The sequence below is a fragment of the Pundamilia nyererei genome, unplaced genomic scaffold, assembly GCF_000239375.1.
Source record: "Pundamilia nyererei isolate P.nyererei 1_Seehausen unplaced genomic scaffold, PunNye1.0 scaffold00201, whole genome shotgun sequence".
NCBI lineage: Eukaryota > Metazoa > Chordata > Actinopteri > Cichliformes > Cichlidae > Pundamilia > Pundamilia nyererei.
Genome location: NW_005187602.1, coordinates 478,730 through 498,264, shown reverse-complemented (window position 1 = coordinate 498,264; position 19,535 = coordinate 478,730). Strand labels below are relative to the sequence as shown.

The 19,535-nt window shown below is 38.7% G+C and overlaps 1 protein-coding gene across 2 annotated transcripts in view; it reads left to right on the top strand.

Annotated features, from left to right (window-relative positions):
- The window catches only part of LOC102195555 (metabotropic glutamate receptor 8-like), a 134,609-nt gene that overhangs the window by 87,074 nt on the left and 28,000 nt on the right, over window positions 1-19,535 (top strand). For both annotated transcript variants that reach the window (XM_005747626.1, XM_005747625.1), the window contains exons 4-6: window positions 15,095-15,230; window positions 17,482-17,636; window positions 17,727-17,864. In XM_005747626.1, the coding sequence (XP_005747683.1) occupies window positions 15,095-15,230; window positions 17,482-17,636; window positions 17,727-17,864 (429 nt within the window). The remainder of the gene's footprint in view (window positions 1-15,094; window positions 15,231-17,481; window positions 17,637-17,726; window positions 17,865-19,535) is intronic.

Sequence of the window (19,535 nt, the reverse complement as noted above, 5' to 3'; positions counted from 1 at the left end):
GGGGGGAGTGGGGCTGTGTGCTTCCTGAAGTCCACAATAATCTCCACTGTCTTCTGGGCATTCAGCACCAGGTTGTTGTGGCTGCACCAGGACACCAGGACACCAGATATTATACAGTTACACTGGCTCCCTGTCGAATTCAGAGTCCACTTTAAGATTCTGGTTCTCACATTTAAGGCTCTTCAAGAACAAGCACCAGCATACATCATTGAACTCTTACAGCCCTATGCCCCTAGTAGGTCTCTGAGGTCTTGTGGTCAGGGCCTACTTGTTATTAAGTATACGAGACTGAAAACTAGGGGTGATCGAGCTTTTGCTACTGTGGCCACCAGACTGTGGAATTCTCTTCCTCAGAACTTAAGATCTGCTGATTCACTGATTACTTTTAAAAAACAGCTAAAAACACATCTTTTTAAAATTGCATTTTGTTAACTTTTGACTGTACTTCATCTTTTTAATCTGTGTCTATACCTTGTAAAGCACTTTGTGATCTCTTATCTAGAAATGTGCTATATAAATAAAATTTTACTTTACTTACTTACTTATTTTCCACTGAATTTCTTTAGTATCCTGGTACACATACTACTCCTTTTAGGAAAAGGCTGAGAGTCTAATGGTTTTTTCTCATTAATTCATTTCCTTCATTTTGTTTGGAGACAGATGTGGAGGCAAACTGCAAAGCGCAACCAGAGTTGGCAGCCATATGGTCTATCAGCATATTCGTCATTTGCTAAACTAGTTATAGTATGATGAAGTTTTTCGGTGAAACTGAAACCTATAGAAAAGTTAAATTGAGGGATGAACAGTGTTTGACAAATCCAAAATTTGCAAGATGTCATGTGAGAGCTTTTCCTAGATTTGTCTTGGTATAATAATGATTGCAGATTAATTCCAAAGCACGTTTTGTCTATATCTGTACAAAAAAAAAAAACATTTTGTGTGAAAAGGTTAACTTAATTTCAGTCAGTAACTATCTGCAGATTCTATCTTCAGCTATTTTCATTTATTTGGTACTATGGCTCTGTTCTGGAACCCCCAAGAGACCCAAGACAGAACAGAGCAGGCATCACTGACAACTGTTATTATTTTATTTCACTGAATAAGTGTGATATAGAATGAAGCTGCTTGCTGATATTTGCCAACTGAATGCAAAGAATGCTGAAAGCCACCTAGTTATGCTCTATTTTCATCAACCAATGTACTTAGAACAGATTTCTCTGTTATATTTCTGACATGTCAAAACATTTTGATCACATCAGTGAAATATGCCGTTGGTCTTTTGAGCACCTAACAGTAGCATCAAAAGCTAAACACATAGTGTCTAAAAGACTTCTGATGATGCCCTGTCTGTCTCCTACACATACACCCCACAAGCTTAACCATTGCAAGACAAGCTCTGTTTAAATGATTCCTGCAACTGAGACACTCTTCTTTTATCCTCATTTGCATTTTAAAGACATGGTGCCCACTTTATGAAATTTTGGCAAATGAGGCCACTTTAGACTTTATTCAAAGGCTATACATAGCACTGTAAGCTGGTTTTTTTTTAATGTGGGTACATGAGACAGAGCCAAGCTTGTGCCAAAATTTCTGTTTCTGTGAACAACAAACCCAAAGTGAGGCTAAAAAAACCTTTCATACTGCAAATGAAAGTGTCCCATTTTTGACCAATTCATTTTTGTCTTATCTTTTATAAATATGTGAAGTTCTGGTCCAAACCTTCTGGGTTTGACTGCATCTGATCCATGCTGAGTAATAAACTGGGATGCCTCATTGTGAAATCCCATCTCCAATATGTTTTTTAACATCTGAGTCTGTTGCCAAACATGTACCAATGAAATTTTAGATGGCTGAAGAAACATTTTTAGCTCTGGCAGTCCACCTGCCAACCCTGAAAGTTAAGAACTGGGGATGATTGGCTCCTTAGTGTATTAGTTTAGTTTCATTGGCCTGGGTCTTTGTCCCAGGTTTTTGAGTTTGCCTAGTCTGTTGTTCAGTTCTTGAGGGTTAATGAGATGCTAATGTTCACTTTGGAGAGCTGCTGAGTTTTGTTATGATTGTAGTTCTTAGTTCTGGTTTATTCTCTTTCCTTATGTGTCCAGTCTGTCTCACTCTGTCCTTGCTGTGTCCTCCCCTGTGTCCCCAGTATGTAGTCTATTGTGTCTGTTAATGAATGTCAAATTTGGTGTCACTCTCTGTCTCTGTTTCTCACCCATTCGCTCTCTCTCTGCCTCTGTCTCCCTCTGTCCTCTGTCCCTCGATCTCTTCCAACTCTTGTCTCTGTCTCCTTCCTCCCTTCCCTGTATTTAGTCAGTCTGAGTCTCAGTATGTGTTTCCCTTGTTTCCTGTGGCTGGTCTCAGTCTGTTTCCTGTTTTATTGTGATAGTCTTTTGTCCCGTGTGAATTTTGTTTAGTTTTGCTTCCCCCGTCTCGTTTTGTCTTGTTTGCTCCAGCTGTGTTTCCACTTCTCCTAATCACCCTCTCATGTGTATCATGAGGATTCGTCACTTTCCCTCCATGTCATTTGGCTCTGGTGTTACTGTTTTCTAGCATCTCTAGTTTCACATTTTTCCAGTTTAGTTTTCTTAGTAGTTTCCTGGTTCCCTTTTATGTGCTTTTATGTGATTGGCTTAGTTTTGTTCATGTTTTAACTTGAACTTAAAACACTTTGACAAATATAAACCGTACTTATTTTTATTGAAAACAGGATGTGAATTTCTGAATGGTGAAATGTGTAATATACACATTGTAAAGTAAATATCAAAAAAGCAAATTGGTATTTTTCTATAGACAGAAATATATTTTATGTTACTTGCTTGTGATTATGTACTGTTTCTTGACTTTTCTTGATTATGTTCTCGTTTCTACTACAGAAGTATACTGTTTTGGATTTTACAGTCTGTTGGTGTTGCCGTTTAATACTCTTTTTAAAAACTTTTTTTTACAGTTTGTTTTTTAAAAACAGCAAAATACTTTTTCCATCTAAGACACTTCAGTTTAGTCGTAACTTGTTGTTGTTGTTGTTGTTGTTGCTATTATTATCATTAATATTACTGCCTTTAAACGAATGCTTTCCTCAGACACAATTAAAAATTTTATTAATCCCACTGGGAAAGGGTTGGTACTTGGATGGGAGACTGCCTGAGAATAACAGGTGTTGTAAGCTTATAATTGCAGGGTCTTTACCTTCGAGTACAAAGCACCTTAAGGTTACTGTTGTTGTAAATTGGCTCTATATAAATCAAATCGAATTGAATATTAACAAATGGCTGAAATGAATTTCTAATTAGTTCTGTTATGTATACTTTATTGATCCCCGTGGGGAAATTCCTCTCTGCATTTAACCCATTCACTCAGTCATGCATGTTACATGAAAACCTTATAACTTATGAGCTGATTATCGTGAACATGAGCTAAGCAAAGTACCAAAACCAGAGAATAACTGAGAGCGAAGCTGCTGAATATAGAGAGAACACTAGAAACATAATACTGGGAAAACAGAGCTAAGTCTTCCCTTGACAACATGACAGAGGAAGACTGAGACAATATATACAAGTGGTAATGAGGGATGAAGTGCAGGGAGATTAATTCACAGCTGAGGAGAATCAGGGAATCAATAATGGGAGGGACATGAACATAAGCTAGAGAAGATACAGAATAACAAACCACTAATAGAATAAATTGGAAATTAAACATCTAAATGGGGGAACAAGATTAACTTGACACGAGCGATCACTGAAAGCCAAAGCAGATGTGACACGAGAACCGAATGGAAACTAAGCAAAACTAGCCAAATACAACCTGAAAGACAGAGCAACTAAAACTAAGACCAGAGGATTCATATAAAAGGTTAGAAAATAAACCCTTAAGAATGAACAACAATGTAAAAAACCCCCACGTAAGAATAGTTTAATAATAGAACGCAGACTTATATATGACTCCATCCAGAATACTCAGACAATGGGCTCAGCATATACAGTACAACGGTCACTGGGGAAACAGTAAGCAATATATATAAATATGATACAACCTATATTACCTTTATTACAAAAGAAATAAGGAACAAAACTCCATTTGAAATGACTTTTGAACCCGAAAGGAATCATAAATTCATTAAATTTCAAAAGCCTGGCACATGAGGCTTGAGGACTAAACATAAGTGTCACAGTCTGTGACATACAGGGTGGGCCATTTATATAGATACACCGTAATAACATGGGAATGGTTGGTGATATTAAAGTCCTGTTTGTGGCACATTAGTATATGTGAGGGGGCAAACTCCTCAAGATGGGTGGTGACCATGGTGGCCATCTTGGATACAACTTCTGTTTTTTCAATAGGAAGAGGGCCATGTGACACATCAAACTTATTGGTAATGTCACAAGAAAAACAATGGTGTGCTTGGTTTCAACGTAACTTTATTCTTTCATGAGTTATTTACAAGTTTCTGACCACTTATAAAATGTGTTCAATGTGCTGCCCATTGTGTTGGATTGTCAATGCAACCCTCTTCTCCCACTCTTCACACACTGATAGCAACACCGCAGGAGAAATGCCAGCACAGGCATCCAGTATCCCAAAAGATAAAAGTCTAAGGGGGTCAGATCGGGAGACCTATGGGGCCATTCAACTGGCCCACGACGACCAATCCACTTTCCAGGAAACTGTTCATCTAGGAATGCTCGGACCTGGCACCCATAATGTGGTGGTGCACCATCTTGCTGGGAAAACTCAGGGAACGTGCCAGCTTCAGTGCATAAAGAGGGAAACACATCATCGTGTAGCAATTTCAAATATCCAGTGGCCTTGAGGTTTCCATTGATGAAGAATGGACCCACTATCGTTGTACCCCATATACCACACCAAACCATCACTTTTGTTGTTCCAACAGTCTTGGAGGGATCCATCCAATGTGGGTTAGTGTCAGACCAATAGCGCTGGTTTTGTTTGTTAACTTCACCATTCACATAAAAGTTTGCCTCATCACTGAACAAAATCTTCTGCGTGAACTGAGGGTCCTGTTCCAATTTTTGTTTTGCCCATTCTGCAAATTCTGTGCGCCGATCTGGGTCATCCTCGTTGGGATGCTGCATTAGCTGGAGTTTGTAAGGGTGTCATTTGTGAGTAGCTAATATCCACTGAAGGGATGTTCGACTAATGCCACTCTCCAGTGACATGCGGCGAGTGCTACACTGTGGGCTCTTGCTGAATGAAGCTAGGACAGCCACTGATGTTTCTTCATTAGTGACAGTTTTCTTGCATCCACATTTTGGCAAATCCAACACTGAACCAGACAATCCAACACAATGGGCAGCACATTGAACACATTTTACAAGTGGTCAGAAACTTGTAAATAACTCATGAAAGAATAAAGTTACGTTGAAACCAAGAACACCATTGTTTTTCTTGTGACATTACCAATAAGTTTGATGTGTCACATGGCCCTCTTCCTATTGAAAAAACAAAAGTTGTATCCAAGATGGCCGACTTCTAAATGGCCACCATGGTCACCACCCATCTTGAGGAGTTTGCCCCCTCACATATACTAATGTGCCACAAACAGGACTTTAATATCACCAACCATTCCCATTTTATTACGGTGTACGGCATTAAAAAAAAACTTTATGAGGACTATATTTATTTTTGGTGCACTTCACTTGAAAAAAGTAAAAGAATCCTAATGACACCAGAAATGAAACCTTCCAGTACTAAATCAGTTTTCAGTGCTGATTAAATAACAGTATAACTGCATCCATGCATCCATCCACACTATGGCCACAGGTCTGTATTTTAACAGGTCTGGATATAAATAGTGTGGTGAGGTCAACAAATGCAAATCAGGATTCTTCTGCTCCCGAAGTTGGCAACTTAAACAGTACAAGAACTTACTACAAGGTTTGATTTAGTCAGTCTGCAGTACCCACAACCCTATACAAGAAATCTGTTTCAGCTCTCTGATAGAAAAGAAAAGTCCTAATCTCTTACACTATAAGTCTTAGATGGTAAATTGACTGATTCTTATATAGTGCCTTACACATTGCTCATTCACACAAGTCCTTTTTCTTCTATTCTCTTTCTACTTAACGTTCACAATGTGATGAATCAGAGCATCTTGCCCATGCAGACTGGAGCAGACGGGACTCTGCTCTACCACCTGAGCTACAGCCACCCCCTCTCAGGTAATGCAGAGCCAATGTGGGTGAAGGGACTCGCCCAGCCTGACTGCCTTGATGTCCAGGTGTCTTCCCTGCCTGCCCTGATATGAGAAAACCTGTGTAGCCTTGCAGGTCACATTGCATCAGTCACAGCTGTTATGGCAGCCCCCCTCTCAGTCGTGGCACTTGTTAATCTGGACTGGTTATAGAGGTCCATACCGTAGGCCCCAAGGGACTGTTACCTTTAGTGGTCCTCAAAGAGTGAAAAAGTGAATGTCAGCAATGTAGACTTTAAGGAACAGGAAATTTTATCATAGCAATTTTGCAGGACTAATTCAAAAGGTAAATAAAATAGTAAAAAAATCACTAAACAATAATTAAATCACTTAAACTATACTTATGTAGCTAACGCTGAGCATTTTCTTATCTTTGATGAGGAGAGGTAGGAGCACAACTGGATCCAAAGATGCACTCATCCTCTTGTTCTAAGTCCATGATAATCACCCAACAGGAAAGCAGCATGGGCATTCAGTGGAAGTAAATCAAACTCCTTCTGAATTGACCATCTAACACAGTAAAAATGAGCGTTGAGGATAGCTGTCAGAAAAATGTTCTTATAAAGTGAGACACGCAGAGCAGAAATTTTAATGAGCAGCAAGTTTAATGTGTTTATAAACTTGCAGGGGAGCAACAGCATACACAGTGAAAGTCTATGCACGTGCTCATCTAGGCGATCCTGTTGATCCTTTTTATACATTTTTCTAGTCACACACTAAATCTGAGCTAAGATATGTGAGACTTTCTCATACATTCCTTTCGAAGCAAACAGTTTATTCTTCTTAAAAAGATATACAACCAGTTTGCAGGTTCACAGGTTGGCCTGGGTCGATCCCCTGTTCACCTCCCTTTCCCACTGGTTGTCACATCTTTCTAACCTTACCCATGGGGACATCCAATCACATTATCAACATCCAATCATCTGATGTCCACTCACACTTTCTGCTCTCGTATGCTCTCTCTGTCAATCTGACTTACATGATTTAAGACAAAATGTCAACTTTGAACTACTTTAATCCATTAATTAAAAGTTCATTTTTTCATTCTTAACACAGAAATTCTATCACATTTAAGCACTGAATCACATATAGATATAATTCCCTTAATGTTTCATTGAGTTTATGTGATTCCACTTTAATTTATCTATTTATCTTTAGCACATAACATTCACTTTTTAATTCAGATCCAGGGGAATACTTTCTTTTATCCTTTTAAACTCTGTGTTTGTCAACCACCATTTGTGCATTCACCACACACACACACACACACACACACACACACACACACACACACACACACACACACACACACACACACACACAACAGGGCCATTAGAATAGTCATTTTACTTACTCAAACTACATTTCTCATTTATATATTGATCAAAAATAATGTTATTATGACATGATAATGTATCTTATCTTTGATTAAGAATAAAAATGCTTTATTATTAGGAAATAGAGAAAAGCTCTTTTTTAGCAGTCACATAAAGCTGGATGTTAAGACCTGTGACCCCCTGAGAGGGAAGTCTACAATATTGTAGGTAGAAGACTGTCTTCTACCTACAATATTGTTGTTTTTTTGACCAGTGTGTTCCTGTTGAATAACATCTGAAGAAAATGCACTTTCTTAATCGTGAAAAATGGCGAGACACAGAAGAGTGAAAATTAAGCTTCCAAAGTTATGTTTGTTGTCAGATTCAGATTTGCAGGGAATTTTGAAAGCTGAACAGTGAGTTAGTCAGACATTCCACACTGTTCCAGAAGCAGTAATTCAACAAATTCAACAACAGATTTATTGACTTGAATCTAAGCAGCAGTAAGTGTACATAAAGGAACAAGATGAGGCAATTTAAATCAAGATAGTGACAAGCTCCAGGTGTAAATTATATGTTGTATTGTTCTGGATAAAAATGTATGTCCCTATTTTTCAGGGAATTAGCTCATTTAGCTCAGTATAGCTTACAGCAGAAATGTTCACTGCACAGTTTAAGGTATCTCCTCTGCCTGTTAGAAGAAACAAAGAAAAGAAAAGGAAGGGGGGTGACCCAACACACTCTCACATCTGTGTTGAGTGGGTCCCTCTGGAACTCCAGAATCCTTCCCAGTTTTTCCAGAATCCTTTTCCTTCATACAGATAAGTGTTAAATTACACACAGTAAGTGAAAAGAGGACTGAGTACACTGTAGTTGATGAGACAATGACATTAATTCTCTACATAAGCTCATTTGATAAGACTGCAACATGCTTCTTCAGGCTTGTAAACCCATCAGATATTACTCAGACATTGTCATGGCAGATTATAATGTGAAAGTGTGTTTCTATCATTTGGCTTGTTTCTTGAGATTAGGATCTTGTTTGTATGTCAGCCCCTCAGCAAGCTGCTACAGTTGCCTAACAGTCTGTTCTTCTTATTCAGTTATATTTACAGTTTACTTAAGATCGAGTAGTTCATTTTAAAGTCTCATGTGTTAAATAATATGCAACATTAGGGTCCTTAAATTTGTTCCTATAGCTCGCCTGCAACAGTGTAGCATCTGGTGTATCATTCAGTACAGCTTCCAGCGAGCAGACCATCTTGTCTGCTCACTGAGACAATAACGGGAAAAAAGAAGAAAAAAATACACACAAGTGTTCAGGCGAACTAACCGAAGCTTATTTAGAACTTCCAGTGTCACTGGCGCAATAACTCATCGGGCGCATAACAAACATCACAAAGTAAAAGGCTTGTTTATATTTTCATATGTAAAGAGGCATAGCCACATTCACTCTGTAACTGCCTTTGAATCTGATACCGCATTAGGGCAATTGCCAGGCTTAGGGTTAAACATCACAACAGCTAATTTAACATCTCAGTGCAGCATGACAGGGCACAGAGCTTTTAATGTACCATGCTCATTTTGAAAGCTAACTCCCCAGTGGAGTTCATGTAACGGTGAATGCCTGTTGGACTCAGCACAGCTTCAAAGTGTGTACAGCCACATGAAATTTCACTCTCAACACATTAAAACTGATCAGTTTGCACTAGACAGCTGCTACTTACATAGCAACTCTACATCACTGTAATGCATTCAATACAGTTCAGTTCAATTCTATTCTATTCAGTGCAGTTCATTTTGATTTAATTACAATTTATTTAGATTGTATCTAAATAAATTGTATATATTGTATATTGTATAAAAAACCCCTTTTAACAGAAAAATTAACACCAGTAGAACCAGGCTCAGGGACGGGCCGCCATCTGCTATGACCAGTTGGGGCTGACGGGAGTAAGACACAACAAAAGACACACTGTGGAAGAGAACCAGAGTTTAACTAATGATTAATGACTGTGAAATAATCTGAAATGTCATACTCCCTCAAATAACCTGAATTATATATTGGAAAAAGGTTAAAAGTTCACAAATCTCACATCAGACAATTCACATATACACTTCTAAAAATGACTGGGTTGAGGAAAACGTTTTGCATTTAAGTAAACCGAAGAGCTCAATAATGCTGTAACTATACAATACAAAAAATATATATAGTGCTAATTAACATATTTCTGGTGCTCTTATCAGTACTGATAAGATCCCTAAGTAATAGAATTAGATGGTGTGACTATAACTAATAAATCCAAAGTGTTGACAGTCAGTTACATTTCATCTTTGTTTTTGCTGCTATTGTAAACTGTTGTTATTATTAAACTGTTCAGAGCTGCATCACATTCTATGAAAGGTACTGAACCCAAAACTTGCTCCTAATTCACCATCATGACCTTAAAGAAAAAGCAATTGCGCGCATAAATGGGTGAATTGTCTTTGTAGTATAAAGAACTTAAAGCAAATAATTAGACGAGAAGTGTTACATGAATGCAGCTTGTTCACCATTTCATACAGAAAAGAGGTGAATAAAAAACACTGGAAGCAATGAAAGGCCCAGGCCACATATATTCTGTTCATGTTAGAGTTTGGGTTTCTCTTTTGTTGAGAGATAAAATCAGCTCAGAGGTTTATTGAAAGATTCAGGAGAGTGAAGGTCACCTCTGTTCATTACTGATGTCTGTAAAGAATAATGTGAAACGCCTCCATATTCTTATGAATCCAACACTGATGAGCATCTTACAACATCATATTATATTACACACAGTAGCTGTAATGTAAAGACGTATTATGGCAATAGCAATTACTGTTTACAGTGACTACTGATATTAGATACAATTCGTAGGTTGTTTTTCACATATCACAATTCATATTTCAGTACACAGAATGCAAGGAGCAGCAAAAAATGAAAAAGAGTTAAGTGATGTCTGAAGTTATAATTTTCAAAACTCAGACATTAATAAAATAATTCTCTTTTTCTCATCATGAACACACATGCTGTTGTTTATTTTTTACTTACTATTTTTTCACAGCGTCAACTGTAGGTTAATGAAAGTAGTCCCAATTAATGTACTAGTTCTTCCTGTTATGCAGGAAATGGAAATTAATATTCTTGCAAATAATACAATTTAATAAAAATTAAAAATATAACATGTAGGTAAGTAAACACAGCTTTTGCTCATTGCTTTGTTGAAGCACCTTTTGCAGCAATTATAGCCTCGACGCTCCTATTTTCTTTGTAGAAGTTCAAAAGCTCCATCAGGCTGATGTTCCAGAGTGGTCCTGGAGCCACTCGTTTATTATCTTAGCTGTGTCTTAGGGTCATGTCCTGCTGGAAGATGAATCGTCACCCCAGTCCAAGGTCCAGAGTACTCTGGAGCAGGTTATCATCAAGGATGTCTCTGTACATTACTGCTTCATTATTCCCTTGACACTGACCAGTTCTTGCTGCCAAAAACATCCCCACAGCATGATGCTGTCACCACCATTATGCTTCACTGTAGGGATGGCATTGCCCAGATGATGAGCGGTGCCTGGTTTCCTCCAGACATGACACTTGGTTTTCAGGCCAAAAAGTTCAGCCTTTGTTTCATCACACCAGAGAATTTTGTTTTTCATTGCCTTAGAGTGGTTCAGTTGCCTTTTGACAAACTCCAGGTGGGCTGTCATGTCCCCTTTACAAGTGGCATCTATTTGGCAACTCTACCATACAAACCTGATTGATAGAAAGGCTTGTCCATCTAGAAGGTTCTCTTCTCTTCACAAAGCAACAGTGTAGCTCTGTCAGAGTGACCACCAGGTTCTTAGCCATCTCCCTGGCTAATGCCCCAATCTACCCCAATTGCTCAGATTGGTTAGAAAGAGTCCTGGTTGTTCCACATTTCTTCCAGATTCACAGGTGATAGTGGCCACTGTGCTCAGTCAGACTTTCAGTGCTGCAGAAATGTTTCTGTATGGTTGCCCTGATCTGTGTCTTGATGAAATTCTGTCTCAGAGGTGTAGAGACAATTTCTTGGACTTCATGGCTTGTTTTATGGTCTGACATATCATGTCTGACTTCATGACTTGTAGCGTGACTTTCCAAATCATATCCAGTCAACTGAATTTACCACACAAATTATGCTCTAAAATGGCAAAATGTGGAACAAGTGAAGCATTGTGAATACTTTCTGGATGCACTGTATAGTGTTAAAGCCTTATGTGCAGCTCAGTAGAAATATCTAAACTATGTAAAGACATCAAGTCCATGTTATTATAAACATTTTAAAGGGGATCATTATTGTTTTACAGACAGATGATTGATGGGTTTTAACGGGAGCTCAGTTGCGTTTAACACCCCAAGTTAAAGTTATGTACAACACTACATGATGCAATGATCTCAGTGTTGTGTTATCTAAAGAGCCCCCTTTTATTCTGTCATAAAGTAGAATATTAATACTTAAGTGTAAAGAAGAGATAATGAAAACTGAGTTTTTGAGAGACTTCAAGTAGACATGAAACATGTGTAAAGGTAAATTTACACCATGGAGCCCTACTTCAACTTTGAAGACTTATTTCTTAAATCTAGCTTCACAGACAGTGTTAACGTTTTTAAGAGCATGTTTCTATGGTCCTAGTTCCTAGTGATGTGCTCAGTTTAGTTTCTGTTAGGAAAGTCTTTTTTAATTTGTTCTTTATTTTTTTGGTATGGTTGACCGTCAACCTCAATAAATGGCTTGTGCTCAGTGAGTTCATTCTTACATCCATGTATACGCTGCATTTGGCTGGCCGATTAATAACACTAGAAAAAGGTTTTGGGAAGCTAAAGCCTGGCATTAAAAATAGCATCTCTGCAGTTACCTCTATATTCTGCAGCTTGAGTCTTGCTGAGGTTTTATTAGGGCTTGTAATGAATAACCCATGTTGTCACATGTTAGACGCTTTGTCCATCCATCCATCTTCTTCCACTTATCCGGGGTCGGCTTGCTCAGCCACCTCTTACAGCTTGTCCGGGGGAACACCAAGGCGTTCCTAGGCCAGCGTGTAATTTCTCCAGCGTGTTCTGGATCAGCCCAAGGCCTCCTCCCGGTGGGGTGTGGCATGCCGGAACACTTCACCCAGGGGGCGCATAGCAGGCAACCTTGTCAGATACCCGAACCACCTCAACTGGCTCGTTTCAATGTGAAGGAGCAGCAGCGGCTCTACTCTGAGCCTGTCCCGGATGGTCGAACATCTCACCCTATCTCTAAGGGAGAGGCCAGCCACCTTTCAGAGGAAGCTCATTTCTGCCGCTTGTATCCGAAATCTCGTTCTTTTGGCCACTACTCAAAGCTCGTGACCATAGGTGGGGGTAGAGATGTAGATCGACTGGTAAATTGAGAGCTTCGCTTTTACGCTCAGCTCTCTCTTCACCACAACAGACCGGGACAGCATCCACATCGCTACGGCTGCAGCAACAATCCGTCTGTTGATCTCCCGCTCCTTTCTCCCGTCACTCATGAACAAGATCCCAAGATACTTAAACTCCTCCACTTGGGGCAGGAACTCGTCCCCGACGCGGAGTGGGCACTCCACCCTTTTCCGGCTGAGGACCATGGCCTCAGATTTGGAGGTGCTGATTCTCATTCCCGCTGCTTCACACTGGCTGCGAACCGTTCCAAGGCGAGCTGGAGGCCATCACCCGATGAAACCAACAGAACCACATCATCTGCGAAAAGCATAGATGATATTCTGAGACCACCCAAGTGAAAGCCTTCCGCCACTTGGTTACGCCTAGATATCCTGTCCATAAAAATTATGAACAGAACCGGTGTCTTATCTAAATTTTCACATTGAAATATTAGTAGCTTACAACGTAGAGAACATTATTACATACCAGCTCTTGTTTTTTGTATTCAAATGAGCACTAGTTAACTTTACTGAACAGCACGCTGAATAGTTCTTTTAACTTAAAATGACATTTCTGTAGTTGTTATCATTGCAGAAGAATACAAATTACATGTAAAGAACAAATTGGAAACAAAAACAACTGTTGTTAACAAAACCTCAATTTTATTCAAGTGTGAAGAAAAGCAGATTTTAGTTGAATGACAAGATGTGCTCTCACTAAAATGTGAGATGGAGCATCTGCAGTCACACTGTCAGTACCATGACCTTTAAACCCTCGAAAACATAATTCCTTAAATTACAGACAGCATCTCCAATCTGATGTGCTGATGGGTCTGTGTAGTGCAGAACTGAGTTAAGAATGGAGGTTTTAGTCTGATTGAAGCAGTCTGGGGAGAAAGAGTAAATGCCCTTTCAACTTGTTGGTAATGATAATGGCAGCAGGGTCTTAAATGTTTTATCTCCACCTTTCTCTCTGCAGCTCTGAGCTTAGCTTGAACAGGTGACACTGTTCCTCTCTCTTCAAATTGTTTAACAAGTCTTTGTTTAAGAAGGTATGGGAAACAACTATTTATTTAATATAAAGTACAGATAATATTGATTTGAAAGAACTGATACATTCAAGTAAATTAATTATTTATTCTCCATATTTGTTTGCTTGGCTGTAGATAAATCTCACAGTATCACACATGCAGCTGATCATTGCACCCCTACTGAGCTGGAATTAATCACTGAGTAATCTATCAAAAATATTGTTCTGTTTTCTTGGCTGCCACTAAGTAACTCCAAGCTTCAGTTCCCTCCACAGATTAATATAGGACTGAGGCCTGGAGACTGACTACGCCACTCAGTGCCCTTAATGTGCTTCTTCTACTGCCATTCCCTTGTTGCCTTAGCAGTGGGTTCTGGGTCACTGTCATGCGGGAAGACTTATTCATGACCCAGGTCTTCCCGGCTGCAGTATCCAGACTGAAAGAGTAAAAAAACAAATTAAAAATCATACATGAAAAACTAAATGTGAGAAATCTTTAAACAAATTTTAAGGATGATTCAAGGGATGTTAAATGATTCACAAATAATCTAAGATGTATTAATACAAGGAAATGCAGAATCACATTGGTGCATATGTTTCACTGACAGCAGATAAAAGTGTGATGATTCATGTGCTGTCATATGTGAGTATCAGAGTAAAAATTTGACCAAGATAAAATAAATTTGGGTTGTATAGGTGCAATAGTTGGCGAATCATCATTCTTTTCTGTTTGTGCTCCTTTATTTTATTACATTTTCCAATATTTTCTCTCCTCTTCCTATTATTATTCTTTTCTCTTTCATTTTGTTCACATTGTCATACAACACATATAAAGTAATAAATGAAATAACACTGAAAAGAAATGATTAACTAAAAAGATAAAAGTAGCACACGAACAACAGTGTATTCAGATCATAATTCTAATTGTGAAAGCTGCCAAACAGGACAGAGTTAAAAAGAAATCACATCATGTCCTTATATGAATATACATGAGTAGACTTTAAGACTGTAATAGAATTGTTTTGTAATAATTACCACCTCAGAAGGTTAAAATGAGGCTAGCCCTAGCAGTCTCAGTCTTGTTTATTAAATATTTGTTTTTTCTCCCTCTGTCACTCTCAGGAGGGGTGTGCATTGCTCAATCTCTGAGAATTCCTCGTGAGCCGAGACCTGGAGAGTTTGATAAGATAATCCTCCGTTTAGTGGAGACACCCAATGCCCGCGCTGTCATCATGTTCGCCAATGAAGACGACATTCGGTAAAGAAAAAGGTTATTTCTTGTGCATCTAACATGTATTCCAAGATCCTATTTAATTTGTAATTTATTATGATTATATGATTTTATGATACTACTAGTGCAAAAAAGGGGAAAAAACTATACTGTAAATGTTGAAAGAATTTTTTTACTTAAACATGATGAAAGACTTGAGCATGACTGTATGTGTTCACATAACTGGGCCAGCCATTAGTATAAAATAAAGTATTTTTACATGTGCATTAACATGAGTAGGACATGAAAATGTCTTACCCATTCACTAATTGCAGATCTAAATCTTAATAAAAGCCTGAAGCTCATCTTTTTGATAAGCAGGGATAACAAACAAAAAGTCAGGTTTAATTTTAAGCTGATTCAGGACAAACATGAAAAACAAAAGTATTGGAAGAGTCTAAAACTTAGAAAAAGAGACGAAAGCTTAATGGAAGAGCTATCACTGAGGATGCATGTGTGTATCCTCTATCGAAATGATGCATGAAAGTGTCACGGTCATGGGTCAGTGACCCAGTGTTTCGAGTTTGCGTTGTTATTGAACTTTGATTTTGTCAGTATTTATTATTTCTAATATTTTGGTTTCTATGTTAGCATTCTTAGTATTCTGGTTTTTCTCTCTGTGTTCCATGGATGCTCTGTGTCCCCCTGTCAGCTGTCTCTCCTTGTCAAATCCACGTCTATGTGTTGTGTTTCCTGTTTTACTTTGTTGTCTAGTTTGGCTTCCTCTGGTCTTATTGTGTTTGATTACTCCCAAGTGTGCTCTCCTCCTGTGTCCCATTCCCCCGTTATCCCTCAGTGTATTTTAGCCCTGTGTTTCTCTCAGTCAGTGTCGTGTCGTCCCCTCATGCTGTTTGGTTTTCCCTCTGTGTGCCTCGTCTCCAGGTTTCTTACTGTTTAGTATCAGTTTCTAGTTTAGTTTCGGTTTTTGGAAGTTTATCGTTTATGGAGTTTTTTTTGTTACTGGAATAAAAGCAGCCTCTTTGAGTTTACGCTTCTGTCTGAGTGGCCTTCATTCTGGGCCCAACACCCTGCCTGCCACAGCCGATTCATGACAGAAAGAGGCATACCGCCAAAAACTGACACCTTTCCTTTTATGGGCTGCTGTCACTCCCCCCTCCCAAGTAATGGTCAGCTCAATGAGCAGAACCCTCTTCTCCACTATGTACCTGCAGCTGGATAGTGTAGTGGTATGACTACACACATTTGGAGCGGGAGTCACAAGTTTGATTCCCACCCTTTATCCAGTAAGAGTCCTGGCTAGACCCCCATGCTAAAAAACCAAGCATGGGTCTGCAGCCTGTTTGCAGCTCGGACTTCACTACATGTTGTACTCTGTATAATTGTGTATGTGACAAATAAAGGTTGTTGGTTTTACCACATGGCGAAATCAGATCAGAGAGTGGTTGTCCAGACCTTTCTCATAAAGACCAGGTCTTTCCTGAGGTCTACCAGCATTTGCCACCTTTTTACCTGGCTGCCAGTCGTGCTGCCAGACTTCACAAATCCTTGTAGGGCATAATTGGCTGCTGGTTTGCAGTTTGCACAGTAGACAACTGTGCTTTTCTACTTTGTGATAGTGTGGAAGGCAAAGTACACCATGGACCAGTTACCAGTCTAAGAAAGATGGGAAACCAGATGGTGTGGGGGCTGCAGGAGACTCCAGCACAAATCTGAACTAAATAAGCAGTTATAGGATGTATGGAGGATGTATGCTATCTAGTATGTTAAAAGGGTTTGGAGTGAGAAAATACTTGTTAATTACCAGCTGCCGTACATTAAATTATTCATAAAGCAATTTTTTTTTTTACACAAAAAATTAAAATAAATAAACTTAAATTATTCCGTTAATAATTAACTACAAACATTATTTCCTCATTTCTTTCTTTGTAAAATAACAATTTAAATAACCAGTAAATTACATTAATAACAATGGTTGTTTAACAAACAGCTTCATCTGGGAAATTCTTTTATTTCCGAGTAGAGGGAATAGTTTTATTTTATTTATTTATTTATTTTTTTAGTAGTTTTAGTTTAGATGAAGACAGTTTTTAGGCATCAAGCATGAAAGATCTGCAGCGTCTTGTTTTGTGGTGCTTTGGTTGTGTATGTCTTGTGCGTATACTTTCTTGATGTCTTTTTACGCTGCATGTTCATGCTACATACGAATAAAATATTGAATGAGAATTGGCTCCCTCTTCTCCCCTTTGACTGTCTCATCCGTCACCTGTGATGCTAAAAGGAGAATCCTGGATGCAGCAAAAAGCAACAATCTGACAGGTCACTTCCTGTGGGTGGGATCCGACAGCTGGGGGTCCAAGATCTCTCCGGTAGTCCAGCAGGAGCGGGTAGCCGAAGGCGCCATCACCATCCTTCCTAAGAGGGCATCTGTGGATGGTGAGGCCAGAAACAACCTTGACTTGACCAGATTTTCAGTATGTTTTGAAAGAAATCCTGATTTTAATTATGTTTTCCTTCTTTTGGTAGCATTTGACCGTTACTTCAAGAGTCGCTCTTTGTCCAATAACCGCAGGAACATATGGTTTGCTGAGTTCTGGGAGGAAAACTTTAGCTGTAAACTGGGCATGCATGGCAAGAGACCTGGCAGTCCCAAGAAATGTACAGGTATCTTTGTCTTTGTCATTATCAATGTACAATGACATTTATTCACACAATGCACCATTGCACCAATAACCCATAACACTATTGCATGAGAACACCATCACACATGTGACGTTAATAGATAGGATACACAAATCATTTCTCTTCTTCTTCCTTTCCTTTTCTTCTTAATCATATATTTTCATTTACCTCTGTGACCCAGCTATGGGTTGAAGACATATATTTTCCTTTTTTTTTAAATACTTTAGTAGTTTGAAGCTGATGTATGATTTTAGCCAAAGCAGATTTGACTGGGAAAAACTAATAATTTACTTCCTTGATGATGTTCTCAATACACAAATTAAAGAAAACACGTTTTTGCCTTATAAACACTTGTTTCTTCATACCAGAACACATGCAGTAATCTTCTCCCTAAAGTGGCAGCCTAAAGTCACATCATGGAAATCTAATGTTTTCCTGCACTCACTCTGATTTCAGAGGCCTAAAACAGGAAATAAAAAACAGGTACTTTCCATTTGTTACATTCCCTGATTTTAGGAAATGTGTTCAGAAATTTGCAGCCGTGCAAGGTCCAATATTTGAGTACACACTAATAAAATCTTAATCTTGCAAAACACCGCTGCAAGTGGCAATTTATGAAAAGTATATTTTTATATTTCATGCTTTAATGACATTTTTTCAATTTATATTAAAAGAAATTATGAAAAAATTTGAAAAAGTTTGATATATGAAGCTAAAATGTCATAGCAATAAAAAAATGCTTTTCTAGATTCTTTTTGTTGGTGGTGGTGTTGTTGTTGTTGTTTTTTTCTTTTTAAGGCCCAGACCAGCTGACTTGTTTTGAATACAGATAAAACTATGATAATCCTGCAAAGGCCCAGATTTGGAAAACACTAGTCAAAAAAACAACCTTACATTGGAAAAGACAACAGTTTGCTTTTTATCCCAAAAGACAAACAGAAGAAATCTGCTTGGGACTGCCATTAGCACTCAGCACTCCTAACCAGGAGTGCTGAGAGGAAAGAGGAGGAGAGAGCAGGGGAATACACACAACAAAAGGCCCCAGATTCAGCCTGGGCCACTTCTACTTTGGCCTTAAAGCATATTGTACCTGCTCACCCAGTGAACTAAACTCTCACCAAAAAATTACGAATAAGGATTTTATTTTTTTTTAGGTTCTGAAGACAAACAAAATGATTGCATAAAATTTGGACTCATTAACTGATAGTGAATCTGATCTGAAATGAGTTTTTGTTCTCGTTCCATGTCTCATGCAGCTGTTTGTTATATGAGAAGCCCTGAATCAGGACTGCAGGGAGACACTCAGCAGAGGTGCACTATCGGCTAAATCCCTTAAAAACTTGTCTGACACGCAAAACAGCATTTGTGGAGGTGTTTGGCTAAGTACAAACAAACAGAGTACCTCCAGCTGGAGATAGAAGTAAAACAGCAGAAGGCAATGTCAGCACTCTAGAAAAAGCTGCAGTGTTCCAACTGCTTCCCTGATAATGTTACCTGAGCTTTGATCAGGCTGCTGCTGTCGGGCAGATCTCAAAAGATTTTATTAGAAGTTCCAGATTGAGTTTTGGAGCTGCATCATCACACAGACAAAACAGCTGAGTTGGCAGGTCAGCAGTCTTATTTGTGTGTGTGTGTGTGTGTGTGTGTGTGTGT